At 45.1% G+C, this 14,552-nt stretch overlaps 1 protein-coding gene across 1 annotated transcript in view; it reads left to right on the plus strand.

Moving 5' to 3' along the window:
- disp3 (dispatched RND transporter family member 3) overlaps positions 1-14,552 on the plus strand; it is a 382,438-nt gene that overhangs the window by 251,702 nt on the left and 116,184 nt on the right. Inside the window, exons 7-8 of the mRNA XM_067970641.1 lie at positions 5,249-5,383; positions 13,322-13,482. Of these exons, the coding sequence (XP_067826742.1) occupies positions 5,249-5,383; positions 13,322-13,482 (296 nt within the window). The remainder of the gene's footprint in view (positions 1-5,248; positions 5,384-13,321; positions 13,483-14,552) is intronic.

Raw genomic sequence — 14,552 nt, forward strand, 5'->3', positions numbered from 1 at the left:
GAAAATGAGATTAAAATGATTTTCATATCGTATTCTAATGACATAGCTCAAGGAGAAATTCATTGGGGGGGACATTATTACCGTTTAACTGTACAAACAAAATGATACTTCTTGAGGAATTAGTAATACAAATATAGGTGGGCGTTCGTTCACTGTAATGTTTCAATACATTGGTCGATGTTGCAAGAGGACTAATCCTTCCGTCTTCCTTAACGTGGTCCTGAAGATGAAAGAGATGGATTTTTCTGAAAGCTTGACCATGTGACAGAGCGTTGCGACAAGAAATACTTTCAGTAGATGTCAGATTCTGGAGTGAATTTCATGGAAAGTGACTTGATGCATTGTCTTGGAGATCTATGTTGCTGTGTTCTTTACGAGAACAGAAACACTGCACAGGCAGAGTTGAACGATTGTACCTGTTTTACCCATGAAAAGCCAGCTGTTCTCAAGTCATAAGCTGGGGGCACTAAAATGATTGGGGAGGTTAAATACATGATCTGCCCGCCCCATTAAAAATAGTCATGAACACTTTGTTTAATTTCTTCCAGAAAATGTGACCGTAGACCTTAAATTGTGAAAATATTTATAGCTTTGCAAGAATAAATATTATAAACACTCAAAAAATATTTTTTAAACCAGTTTTTTAACCAAATGTATTTTTAACCAGTTTTGAAAGTGTTTTTGTTGCATGTGAAGCGCCACATGTCAGAGGTTTGAGGTGATCCCCCTGCATTGTAAATTGTGAGTGTATCTGAAAGGTATGGTGCTATCACTGTCTGTTATTTTGTTTAATGTGAACAGAAATTGATTGGTGCACTATTGCACTGGTTCATGTGTCCACATCATATTTCTGTGCGCTATTCAAAATAATGAGAGGAATTTCAACCTCATTAGGAAGATTCTCACTGTTCCCTTTCTGCAGCAAGATTGTGCAAAAGTGTATGAAGAGGACATTTATAGTGTTGCTATGAATAGCTCTCTCACCTCCCCCCCCCCCCCCCCCACCCCCCAAAAATGGAGTGTTTAGAAGCCAAAAGGATCCTGACAGAACCCTTGCAAAATTTGACTTCTCGCCTCAATAACCCAAAACCCTTTATGGAGTTTTTACTATGACTTTCTTCTCATCCGATCTTTGAGTAACTCTGTTACTTCATCAAAAACCATCTTTTTTCAAAACCGCATCAACATTTGAAAAGTAATTCTAGTCAGTTTCTGTTCCTTTTTAAAAAAAAACTTCCCACACAGCTAAATATCTAGTTGCCTGTGTCATTCATCTCCCACATATCTACCAATCTTCATGACTTTGCTGACTTCGCACTGCTATCATCAGGTTAAACAGAGCATGTTAGAATCCTAGAATCATACAGCACAGATGGGAGCCCCCTGCCAGTTGTGCTCTTTGAAAGAGCTATCCAATTAGTCCCACTCCCCCGCTCTTTACCCATAGCCTTGCAGTTTTTTTCCTTTTCAACTATATATCCAATTCCCTTTTGAAATCTGTTTCCGCCACTCTTTCAGGCAGTGCATTCCAGATCATAACAACCAGCTGTGTTCAAAAAAAAATTTTCCTCTCCCCCCTTAAATCTGTCGTCTCTGGTTGCGGACCCTCCTGCCAGTAGAAACAGTTTTTCTCTATCTACTCTATCAAAACCCCTTATAATTTTAAATATAAAGGAAGATTAATGTTTTGAGTTCTGATGAAGAGTCTTGTCTTTCTCTTTCAGATGCTGACTTTCCTGCTTTGTATGTCCAGCATTTTCTGTGAGATTTCTGAGTATTCAGTTTTGCTTTTTATTTCTAGTGTTCTTATCGTATTTCAATGATATTCAAAGTTTTCTCTGAGAAACTTTATTTTTAAAGGGGGCTATTGATGTTTTTTTTTGCCCGTGGCACATTTTATTCCTTTATCCCGATTATCTCTGGATTTAGAAGAATCGGAGACAGTGCTTCCTGCTAATGCTGTGGAGATGCCGGTGATGGACTGGGGTTGACAATTGTAAACAATTTTACAACACCAAGTTATCGTCCAACAATTTTATTTTAAAATCCACAAGCTTTCGGAGGCTTCCTCCTTCCTCAGGTGAATGTCAAGAAATCCTCGAACCTCTCGCATTTATAAATCACAGAACAATACCTGGTGATTACAGATAGTCTTTTCAACTGCCCGTTGCCAAGGCAACCAAAGTGTTCAGACAGATAGGTGTTACCTACAGGGCCACCGAATATACAAACGGCCAGAACAAAAAAAAAACAGAGAGAGAGAGGCAGAAACATCCGGAAGGAAAAGACAGCAATTGACCCGTTATATTAAAAACAGAAAATTTTTGTTCGCTGTTGGGGTTACGTGTAGCGTGACATGAACCCAAGATCCCGGTTGAGGCCGTCCTCATGGGTGCGGAACTTGGCTATCAATTTCTGCTCGACGATTTTGCGTTGTCGTGTGTCTCGAAGGCCGCCTTGGAGTACGCTTACCCGAAGGTCGGTGGCTGAATGTCCTTGACTGCTGAAGTGTTCCCCGACTGGGAGGGAACCCTCCTGTCTGGCGATTGTTGCGCGGTGTCCGTTCATCCGTTGTCACAGTGTCTGCATGGTCTCGCCAATGTACCATGCTTTGGGGCATCCTTTCCTGCAACGTATGAGGTAGACAACGTTGGCCGAGTCACAGGAGTATGAACCATGCACCTGGTGGGTGGTGTCCTCTCGTGTGATGGTGGTATCTGTGTCGATGATCTGACATGTCTTGCAGAGGTTACCATGGCAGGGTTGTGTGGTGTCGTGTACGCTGTTCTCCTGAAAGCTGGGTATTTGCTGCGAACGATGGTCTGTTTGAGGTTGGGTGGCTGTTTAAAGGCGAGTAGTGGAGGTGTGGGGATGGCCATAGCGAGGTGTTCGTCGTCATTGATGACATGTTGAAGGCTGCGGAGAACATGGCGTAGTTTCTCCGCTCCGGGGAAGTACTGGACAACGAAGAGTACTCTGTTGGTTGCGTCCCGTGTTAGTCTTCTGAGGAGGTCTATGCGATTTTTCGCTGTGGCCTGTCGGAACTGTCGATCGATGAGTCGAGCGTCATATCCCGTTCTTACTAGGGCGTCTTTCAGCGTCTGTAGGTGTCCATCGCGTTCCTCCTCATCTGAGCAGACCCTGTGTATTCGCAGGGCCTGTCCATAGGGGATGGCCTCTTTGACGTGGTTAGGGTGGAAGCTGGAAAAGTGGAGCATCGTGAGGTTGTCCGTGGGCTTGTGGTAGAGTGAGGTGCTGAGGTGCCCGTCTTTGATGGAGATTCGTGTGTCCAAGAAAGAAACTGACTCAGGAGTAGTCCATGGTGAGCTTGATGGTGGGATGGAACTTGTTAATGTTATCGTGTAGTCTCTTCAGTGATTCTTCACCGTGGGTCCATAGAAAGAAAATGTCGTCGATGTATCTGGTGTATAGCGTTGGTTGGAGGTCCTGTGCAGTAAAGAAGTCCTGCTCGAACTTGTGCATGAAAATGTTGGCGTATTGGGGTGCGAATTTGGTCCCCGTGTGTTTGGGTAAAGAACTGGTTATCGAAGGTGAAGACATTGTGATCCAGGATGAAGCGGATGAGTTGTAGGTTGGCGTCTGGAGATTGGCTGTTGTTGGTGTTGAGTATTGATGCTGTCGCAGCGATGCCGTCATCGTGGGGGATACTGGTGTAGAGTGCCGAGACGTCCATCGTGGTGAGAAGTGTTCCTGGTTCAACTGGTCCGTGGGTACTGAGTTTTTGTAGGAAGTCTGTAGTGTCGCGACAGAAGCTGGGGTTTCCCTGTACAATGGGTTTCAGGATGCCCTCGATGTATCCAGAGAGGTTCTCACACAGGGTTCCGTTGCCTGATACGATAGGACGTCCGGGTGTGTTGGCTTTGTGTATCTTTGGGAGGCAGTAGAAGTCTCCCACGCTGGGAGAACGTGGGATGAGAGTGCGTAGGATGCTTTGAAGGTCTGGATCAAAGGTCTTGATCAGTTTGTTGAGCTGGTGGGTGTGTTCTTTGGTCGGATCTGCGGGTAACTGTCTGTAGTGTTCCTGGTTGTCCAGTTGTCGGTATGCTTCTTTGCAATAGTCTGTTCTGTTCTGTATGACGATGGCTCCTCCTTTGTCCGCTGGTTTGATGACGATGTTGCGGTTGGTCTTGAGAGCGTTGATGGCGTTGCGTTGCGTTGACATTCTGGACTGTCTTCTGAGTGCAGCTGATGAATCTGGCATTGATGCATTTCCTGACAGCTTGAGCATACATGTCAAGCTGAGGGCAGCGACCGTCCGGAGGAGTCCAGTTTGACTCTTTCCTCTTCGGTTGCTGTACCGCGGATCCCTCTGTCTGCTGTTCCGGATCGTTAATTGTCTCATTGGGTTCGCTGCTGGAATTTTGGGGTTTGTGGAAGAATTCCTGGAGCCTCATTCTCCTGATGAATTCCTCTGTGTCCGCCGCGAGACCGATGGGGTCCATTTTGTAGTGGGGCAGAAATTGAGCCCTCGGCTGAGAACTTCGATTTCGTCTGGTTGAAGGGTGTGGTCGGACAAATTGATGATAGACTTCCCTGTGGTTGCAACCGTGGTACCAGGGGAAGCTTGGCCGATGCTGGAGGTCCTGCTAATGCAGCATAGGAGCTGTCCGTTCAGCACCACTTTATCTGTTCACATTAAACCAAAAAGCATTGCCCAAAATTAATTTCTCATTTAACAACTGGATTTGTCCACAAAAAAGTTATTGATTTATAAACTATATGTTTTTCCCCACACTTGTGAAATGTATTTTACTCAGTTGAATGGAGGACTTGTCACTTGTCGTCACTCCCCCCCACCCTGGAAACAATAGGGCCAATTATGTAAACATGCACTAACGGCTGGGAGCCTCTTCCATCAGATGCACATATTGGGAAGTAGCAGGCACATTGAATTAATGGTCATAAAATCATGAGCATTGCGCTCACAATTTTCCGCTTTGCATGGGCAAAGCTCCCCGTTGATAGCGCGTGTCAATAAATTTGACCCTGATATCTGGTTATCAGCACAAACTGGTTTCACACGTGTCTGTTTGTTTCCATGGCATTACCACTTGCTTTAAGTTGTATTATTCTGAAAATGAAAATGGAAATTTTCCTTTAACCGGCTCTCTTTTGAAAACACGCTTTTAACTATTCCCTGTTCTGCCCGCGGGATGGAAAACAGCCTGCACTTTAAAGAAAGCAATCTAATCCGTTCTGAATCTCGCACCCACTTATGTTTTACCAGCCTTTCTGACGTTCTTTGGGATTGCAAGTATTGGTTTGAGCTGCCTGGTCGCCCTGTTTCTGTACCACGTGGTGTTTGGCATCCAGTACTTGGGCATCTTAAATGGAGTGGCCGCCTTTGTCATTGTGGGTATTGGTAAGTGATATGTCGATGTTTTATTTGCTGTTGCCGTAGAGAAGTTGCATTGTCATCTATCTGGAGTTTACATTTTTAGTTTTAAACAAGTGGAGGGAAACCTATTTATCTAAAACATAGAGAAAGGATTCAAAGATTATTGCACAAAAGAATATGATTTTAGACTAATTGTTCCATTGTTACCTAATTCTGTTTCTTTTTTCATATTCATCAAAGTGAGGGATATCAGTACTGGGAGAATGGAACACTTTCCATTAAAGGTGCATCAAACTCCCTCAATATGCCTCAGCTCCAATCTCAACCTCTGATGAACACCACTTACAACACTAGAAGAACATTTTTCCATTTCCCATGCTAGCAAACCTGTGGCCCTTCTGAGTGAGATTAACAATTCAGTGTTAAATTGGAGGCTATCTTGTGCTGTAGCCCCAAACTCACTCCACGTGGACCCCTCACAGCCAAAACTATTTTGTTTATACCATAAAGTAAAAGATAGATACCTAAGCATAAAGGGATAAAGAAATAATGTTGAGTATATTTTACTTAATTACCCTACAATCCCAAAATGTTATAAAGGAAGAACTTCATTCCTCAGTCACACCTCATTGCTGCAGTTTATGACTTTGAGGCCGTCTGAAAGCAGGAGTTTATGTAGAATTTCTCATTCTGCAATGGCACAGTGGTCCTTCCAGCATCTTGCAATGGAATACTGCAATACAGGCTCAGACCCATGATTCCCTTCATGGAAAGTCCCTGATTTCAGCACTGCTTATAGTGACACACACCTTCCCCACGAGGAAGGGAGGGGAAGAAATTCGCTGGCTGAGTGATCCTGAGCCTCCTCACCATTGCACCAGGTGGTTAGTTACAAAGCGGCTTCGGCTGATAGCAGGTTCACTTACCTGACTGTCTCGGCCAAGAAATGACTGCAAGGAGAGGGGAGGAAACTAGGAAAATATAAATAAATGTATGTGAAAGTGAATCGGGGGATACAGGCAGAAAAGAGACAAACAGTGATGGAGAGATACAGAAACACTTCGACAGGCTTCTTTGACAGCACCTCCCAAACCCGCAACCTCGACCACCTAGAAGGACAAGGGCAGCAGGCACGTGGGAACAACACCACCTGCACGTTCCCCTCCAAGTCACACACCATCCCGACTTGGAAATATATCACTTTTTCCTTCATCGTCACTGGGTCAAAATCCTGGAACTCCCTACCTAACAGCATTGTGGGAGTACCTTCACCACATGGACTGCAGCGGTTCAAGAAGGCGGCTCACCACCACCTTCTCTATGGCAATTAGGGATGGGCAATAAATGCTGGCCTTGCCAGCGATGCCCACATCCCATGAACAAATATAAAAAAACACCAGGCCAAGAGGAACTGATATGCAGAGGGGCACTTATCATCAGGAAGATTATCTCGGCCCTGGTCATTTGTAATGGGTACATTTTCAACCAGTCATTCATAGTCATAGAAAACTTTTTTTTAACTGTTTCCCTCAGGTTTTAACCAAATTTAACAAAAGAGCAGAATAAATAAACATGGAATCAAATAAGATTTTATTTTATTTGAATAGCAAGATAATTAAATATTCTGTGACATTCACACTGCATATGGATTTATCTGTTCTACAGAATTACATTTTGGCTGTTTTGTAATTTGTTTCTAGACATTAAAATGTAATTATTGTTATAACATAAGACATTTGGATGTCATTAATGGTTTCAGTTATAGAGAGTTAATGAAATAGGCCATCAATGCCTTTTTCATAAAACGCTCCAGCCTTCAGCCCAGTGAGTTCCTTTGACTGGCACTTTGCTGAATATGGAACACATGCATGCTTTGCTGCACACTGTATCTAATAGGGTTTTAAGCTTCCATTAGTCAACTCCTACTGTTCAGCCAAAGTAAAACAAAGTGTTTGCATTTGTTCCCCCTTTTCCATGTCTTTTCTCTCAAACGCTTCCATTTTGATGTTGAAACCTATAGCTGGCCAATTCAGGGACAATAAATCTGTTGCCAATTCATATCTCAAGTTCATTGTTTACATAGTGCAGAGAAGTTTGTTCAACTCTAAAGGGCTATTTATATCAGTCTTCTAGGACCCTGGTCTCCCTGAGCTAGATCCCGACACTTAGTCTGTAAAATCCATAGACCAGCAGCAGTCTTGTACACCCGGGTAAAACTTGGTCTACAATTTTGCCATCAGTCTATGCAAACTGGATTAAACAATGTAAAAGCTAGGAACCGATTCAGACACCAGACTCATGGAACCCGAACTCCAATATAAAAGTGGCTTTCATTCTGAGCCAGAAATAAGCACTACAATCTGATGCCAGTCAGTGAATCAGAAGGAATTTTTTTAATATAAATTCCCCCTGATTTTTCTTCCCTTACCTATTGCAAATTGTGTTAGGCTATAGCTCAATTGACAGAACTGTATTTTTCAGTTAATTCGATTGGACTGGGCTCCAAGTAAAACATGTTTATACTGGAGTGTTTGGGAACTTAAAACAATGAGACAGCTTCATGGCTTTTATTGTGTTTGGTAGCCTCCTGATTTAAAGTGCCACCCTACGATGGCACAGAAGTGGCAGCATAAATACAACTGTAGACTTTAGTCATCCTGGTCAGAGTGCTTTATAGAAAAGGAGATTGCTGTGCTCTTCAAGAAGTACAAAACGTTTGTTAATTCCAAAACTGGATAGTGAGCAGGATGGGGGCGGCACAGTGGGATCATGATTCGAGTGCTCATCATTCACTGAGACCCCTAATCATCAGTAACTCCACACCTTAAGACACACAAGTAAATGGTTAGAAACAAGGACTTCTGCTTTTAAAATCATACTTCTGGGAGGATGATTCCCTCTTTGTGGAAGGTGTCTGGACTTTGTAAACCTGTTTATGAAGGAAGCTTTCTCACCTGGTGTCTGTTTTACATTGAAGAAACTTTAAGATGGCAACTCAAAGGTTGTATTCTCAACTCCCAAAACTGAATGGGTGGCAGCCTAGGTTATCAATTGTTGAGTGATTTTTTTTCCCTTGTTCTGTGGACAATGATTGAACACTTTCAGTAAATCAGACCTGGATGAAAGTTTGATTAATTTCAGGGCTAATTCACCCTAAAATGGTAACCAATTGCAGTGCACCAATGAGCTGCCAAACTGCTAACTCAGTTGTTTAACCCAAGAAAGTGGAGTTTGATTAACCTATCTCTATTGTGTACAAGTCAGATAATTTTGAAACAACTCCCAATAAGTACCTTCCTGAACTTTTTGTAATTCCGATCCATTGATTGAACCCTATTGCAGCAGGCAGGTCACTTTCTAAGATATACCTCAGCAAGAAATTTTATAACACTTAACATATATTGTAAATTTTACAATATTCACTCCCAGCACAGAACTTTGCACAGTGGGAGGAAATATCAGGAATTCAGGTGCGGAGATCAGCATGGCCGATTTGCAGACCTTATAATCTTCCATCCATGCTAAATAAATAGCCTTCCATTCAGAATGGAAATTTGCACTGACCAAAATTCCATGCCCAAATTCACATTATGTGGTCCTGTCGCATGTAGCTAGGAGTGCTGTACCATTAAATTTACCCCTTAATTTTGATCCTGATCTAAAACTTCCTCTGATTTCTAATACATTGATTGATATCATATATGGTTCATATATTGAAGGAACAGCTTGTTAAGACGTCCGACCTTTTGAGTGATTATATAAAATTGACAATGTCTTCCTCAGAACATTGGTGTAATGGGACCTCAAGGCTACAGGTAGTTACACCAGTCATCATCATCATCATCATCATCATCATCATCATCGGTCAACTATCGTCAAAGCTCCTGTAACTCTTGTCCACAACTCTCTGTTACACCAGTATAGAATTGTGAATTGGTCACTTATAGAAATTTTGAGAAGTGTGGCTTTCATCAAGAACATTTTTAGATAAATGACGTATACTTGGATTAAGGCTGTAATGCACTAAATCTCCCTGCTACCCACCGGAACCTTTGATCTTGTAGTAGACTTAAGAATGAAATATAGACATCATCGCACTGTATCTGCAGATTGAAAGGTTCACCACTTTTATGAAAAAGGATTTGGCGAGCCTTTTTTCTTGTTCACAACGCATGACACAATGATATAAGATGCATCCTCACGTCATTTATTTGTATTTTTATTGGTGGCAGTGTTGCTTTTTAACTCTTCCTCTTCCCCAAGTACTAAACAAGTTTGCTGGACCTCACAGATAAATCTTATGAGTTTTACAAAACAGGAAAGGTCCTTGATTTATGTTGAGTTGGATCATCTCTGTTTGGGCAGCTGTGGGACTCTGCAATTGGCCTCGGACAAGATTAGCCGGTGATGAACATCCAACGACCTCTGCCAGAAGAGCACATTTGTGGACATGGGATAAGGACAGGGTTGAGCTCCCGACTGTGTGATGACCTTTACAGTCAAACAGCTGATCTACGCTCACTGTTCCGCCTTATATACGAAGAACCATTACTTGAGAAATGTGCTGTAGGAGCAGTGGTGCTTGAGGGAAGGAAAGAGAAACAATTTTTTTTTAAATTACCAAGCACATTTCAGTGCCTTTTATTGTGGTCTTCTTTAAATCTGAATCTGCTAAATTTAGTTTCCATAAACCGGATCCAGTTGGGTCTACATGTCCGCCACGGATCTTTAGAAACCAGATTTAACAATTTAAATGCCGAGAGCCAGCTCATGGGCACTGGGCTTCCAGAATTTAAATTAAAAGAAGAGCAATCAAAAAGCAGCTTTTCATGAAGACAGCATTGCAGGTGAGGAGAGAATACTGGGAGTTTGCAGCAAATTGGAATATCTCGTGCCCAGTTTGGAGGAAAAGTGGCATGAGGGAGAGAGGTGGCTGAGAATGGGATTCTTTTAAAACATTATAAATTTGATCCTACCTATGTACTCTTAAATCCTACATCTAGGGATTGAAATCACTCCATTGTAAAATAGTGCATTTGTATGAAATTTCTCTATCTGCCATTTGAAAGAACCCATTTAAAATTAACAGATCAGCACCTTTGTTAAAATAGCAGGCATAGGAATTTCATCCAAACACATTGGGCTCAATTTTACAATGGTGGCGGGTTGGCAGCGGGGGAGTGAAGGTGCGCGTGGCAAACCCGCATGAACCAAACTTACCGTTTCCGATGCAATCGTACATTGATTGATAGTAGCTAACGTCCTTTCCGGGTTTTGCACCTGGCAGCTAGCCTGATTGACAGGCTGGCTGCTATCAGGAGCTGCAACGCGAAGGGGGAGGGGGCCAGAAAGAGAGAGAGCGAGACGTCATCCAGCACTGGAACGGAAGACTGGGGGGCAGGGGGGGAGAGGAGAATGGAAAATCCTGCGCTGGACTGGAAGACGGGGGGGGGAAGGGAAGATCGGGGGGACATTGGGAGGCAGAAGAGGGGGACATCGGAGCCAGAAACATCGGAGCAGGGTGCAAAGGTAGGTTCATTTAGTGTTTTCACTTCCTTGCATGGTTTTTTATTTAATTTATTTAGTTTATTTTTCCGTGATCTGGCCCTTCATGCCCAGGTAAGTTTTTAAAAAAAAAATCTTTCTAATCCCTTCATCTGTCAGACGTAAAGGGCCCAATTTTACCAGGGGTGCGGGTTCTCGGCGGATGGGCAAGCAACGCGCCCGGTGAAATTAGTGGGTTTCCCGCGCGATCGTAGCAGGCAATCCACTAATTGGATTCACTTACCTGCTCCTCCGGGTTCCCCGCTGCTGATCTGCGTGTCGGGCGGGCTGCGCATGCGCAGTAAGATCTGTCAGCTGGAGGCGCTCTATTTAAAGGGGCAGTCCTCCACTGACGGATGCCCAGGGGGAAGGCTGCTCCCAGTTTAATGATGCCTCACCCCAGGTATCAATACATGGGGTGAGGAGGAGGGGGAGGACAGAGATCTTCCACCCGGCGGGCGGGAGGAAGCGGCCTGCCTCTGCCACCAGGAAGGCCTGGCTCAAGGTGGCAGAGGGTGTCACCTGCACCACCAACATATCGCCCACCTGCACACAGTGCAGGAGGCGGTCCAATGACCTCAGTAGGTCAGCCAAAGTGAGTACATGTAGTCTTTCCCCTACACTCCGTCTGACACATCACTGCCCCCACCCCACATCTCCTTCGGCACTGCCAACACTACTCTGTCACATCACCTCTCATAACCACTCAAACCCCATCCTCATCTTACCTGCACCTACTCACCTCGCCAGTACTCATCCCGCCACTACCACGCAACCCAATCCTCATACAATCTCATGGCTCTATCCCATACTCACCCTCTCGTGCATCTCTCTCACGGCCAGCCTCACTCAACCTGCCACCACCTGTGCTGCAGCCACAGGGCATGCATCACATATGTGCAGTAGGCAGCGTAAGGCAAACGTGTCGTGAGCATGAAGGGGATGCACAAGGGTGTTTGAGGGTTTGTCATGGGTGTTACTTATATTGAATTTCAGAACAACTCACATCACACATTATATTGGCACCACTACTGCCATGTCTTCGCGAATCCTGTCCGGTTTGTGCAATAATGCCCGCTCCTGGGTATCACTATGAGGACCCACCACTGATGCCACCCATTGTGTCACTGCAGAGTGGGTGTAGGTGTATTTGCAGGGCTCTTCTGCGCAGACGACTGAGACACATTGGCGATGTCCCCGGTTGCACCCTGGAAGGCTGTGGAGGAGAAGTTCGGGAGGGCAGTGGTGACTTTGACAGCGACAGGTAGGAAGATGGTGCACGGGCCAGCGAGGAGCAGCTCGGCATGAAAGAGGCTGCAGATATCCACGGCTAAATGTCGAGTGACTCTGAGCCTCCGTGTGCACTGCTGCTCAGAGAGGTCCAGGAGGCTGAGCCTCGGTCTGTGGACCCTGTGGCGAGGGTAGTGCCCTCTGCGACGCATCTCTCTCTGCAGTAGCCCTCCCTCCTGCTGTACAGGTGGATGTGTCACAGCACTGTGTTGTGGAGCTCCACGTGCCAGAGGTGGATGGCGAGGCTGGTGATGCTGTTCGCCCTCCGAGGAGGTCATGACTGCAGCTACGGCGGCCCCCATCCGGAAGATGTAGATCTGAGGGGGTCCGCAAGGTAGGTACATGTCACCGGACCCCGGGGTAAGTGTGCAGGTTGGTGACTTTGACTGTCAGGAGGAGGGTGGTGGAGGCCAAACTTTGTTCCAAGTGACAGAGTGGCCTCCTGCAATGGGTGAGGGTCTCCCCCACCCCCACCTGTCAAATGGACCTTTGCAGCTGCCACAAGCTGACAGCTACAACGCGTCCATTCGATCTGGGAGTGTTTCCCCCAGTGTGGGAAACAGTCCCATGTTGATCCAAAATCTCACACAGTCCCTTAATCAGGTCAGTTAATGACCTGAACAAGCAAAGTAAATACTCTCAAGTGGAACCCCGCTGGCTTTAATTGCCTGCGGGATTCCCACCAGCGGGGGCTGCGCGCGCACGCCGGCGCGTCAGCGGGGAACCCGGAAGTGGGCGGGATCCGGTCGGGATCCTGCATTTCACGATTTTCGAGGCCCCCCCCACCGCCGAGAACGCACCCGATAGCGGGTGCTAAAATCGGGCCCAAAGTGCCTAAATTACCTCAATGAGGTACATTTGGCTCTTTAACTGTCGAAAACTTCTGTTTTCAGGTCGCCCGCGCGCACACAGGTGGGTCCCTGGGAAACTCTGAAGTCGGCAGGTTGGAGCCGGCTTCCGAACCTGAATGGGATTTCCCCGATTTTCGGAGCCCCCCCCCCTCCCCCGCTCCCAACGCACCCACAATTGCCTCCTAAAATCAATGAGATTTCAACCCCTTGGTTCTCAAAGGGTTGAAAGGCCAGCTCTTTTTTTTCAGCAATTCAGCAATAAACATTATGTTTTCAGGGGTGGATGATGTCTTTGTTTTCATCAACACTTTCCGGCAAGCGAGCCACCTTGGGGACCCACAGGAGAGGATGATTCATACCATCAAAACAGCGGGGAAAGCCACCTTCTTCACCTCGTTCACTACAGCTGCCGCCTATGCGGCAAATATATTTTCCCAGGTTAGTTAATTATAACAGACTTGATGCTGTGCAGTCTGCTAATTTATTCCACATGCGTGATCAACACAATTTCCCTGTTCACTTCTGTTTGCATTTTTTTTACAATAATGTTTTTTCACAAGGCCCATCTTACTGGTTGGCTCTTAATCCAGAGAGTGAAATGTTCGGTGAAATCTGTTAATTAGGTGAAGCAGAATGAGCATGCTACAAATTCTAGTTTCCCCTGATAGTCAGAGCACCACAATGCAGATGGCAGTAGGTACACTGTGTGTAGGTAGAATGGTACCAGGGTGAGGGACTTCAGTTATGCAGAGAGACTTCAAGAAGCTGAGATTGTTCTCTTTAGAGCAGAGAAGGTTAATGGGAGATTTAATGGAGATGCTCAAAATTATGAGGGGCTTTGATAGAGTAAATAGGGAGAAATTGTTTCCACTGGCTGGAGGGTCGGTAACCAGCGGACACAGCTTTAAGATAATTTGCAAAAGAACCAGAGGGGGAGATGAGGAGAATTTTTTTACACAGCAAGTTGTTATCACCTGGAATGCGCTGCCTGAAAGGGCGGTGGAAGCAGATTCACTGGTAATGGTTAAAAGGGAATTGGATAAATACTTGAAGGGGAAAAAAATTGCAGGGCTATGGGGAAAGAGCAGGGGGAGTGAGACTAATTGGATAGCTCTTTCAAAGAGCTGGCACAGGCACGATGGGCCGAATGGCCTCCCCCTGTGCTGTATGATTCTATGATATGAAGTGTTGCTCTGGGTTTCAGGCAAGACCAGATGATTGATAACTAAGCCAGGTGTAACCCCACTGACGCAAGTGAGGCTGACTTGTTTAGCCTGTCCAATTTGTACCAGCACATTTTAATATCAAGGTGGTCTTCAATATTTAAAGAATTAAAGGCCCAGCTGAGACCATTACTGAATCCTTGCGTTTGTTTTAAGGACTGAGCATCTCGCTTTGATTTAAGATTCACTTTCCCAGATCTAGTGGCCTTTAGAGAAGGAAACCTGCCGTCCTTAACCGGTCTGGCCTATATGTGACTCCAGTCCCACACCATTGTGGTTGACTCT

This window comes from Heptranchias perlo, chromosome 32 (assembly GCF_035084215.1).
Source record: "Heptranchias perlo isolate sHepPer1 chromosome 32, sHepPer1.hap1, whole genome shotgun sequence".
Classification (NCBI taxonomy): Eukaryota; Metazoa; Chordata; class Chondrichthyes; order Hexanchiformes; family Hexanchidae; genus Heptranchias; species Heptranchias perlo.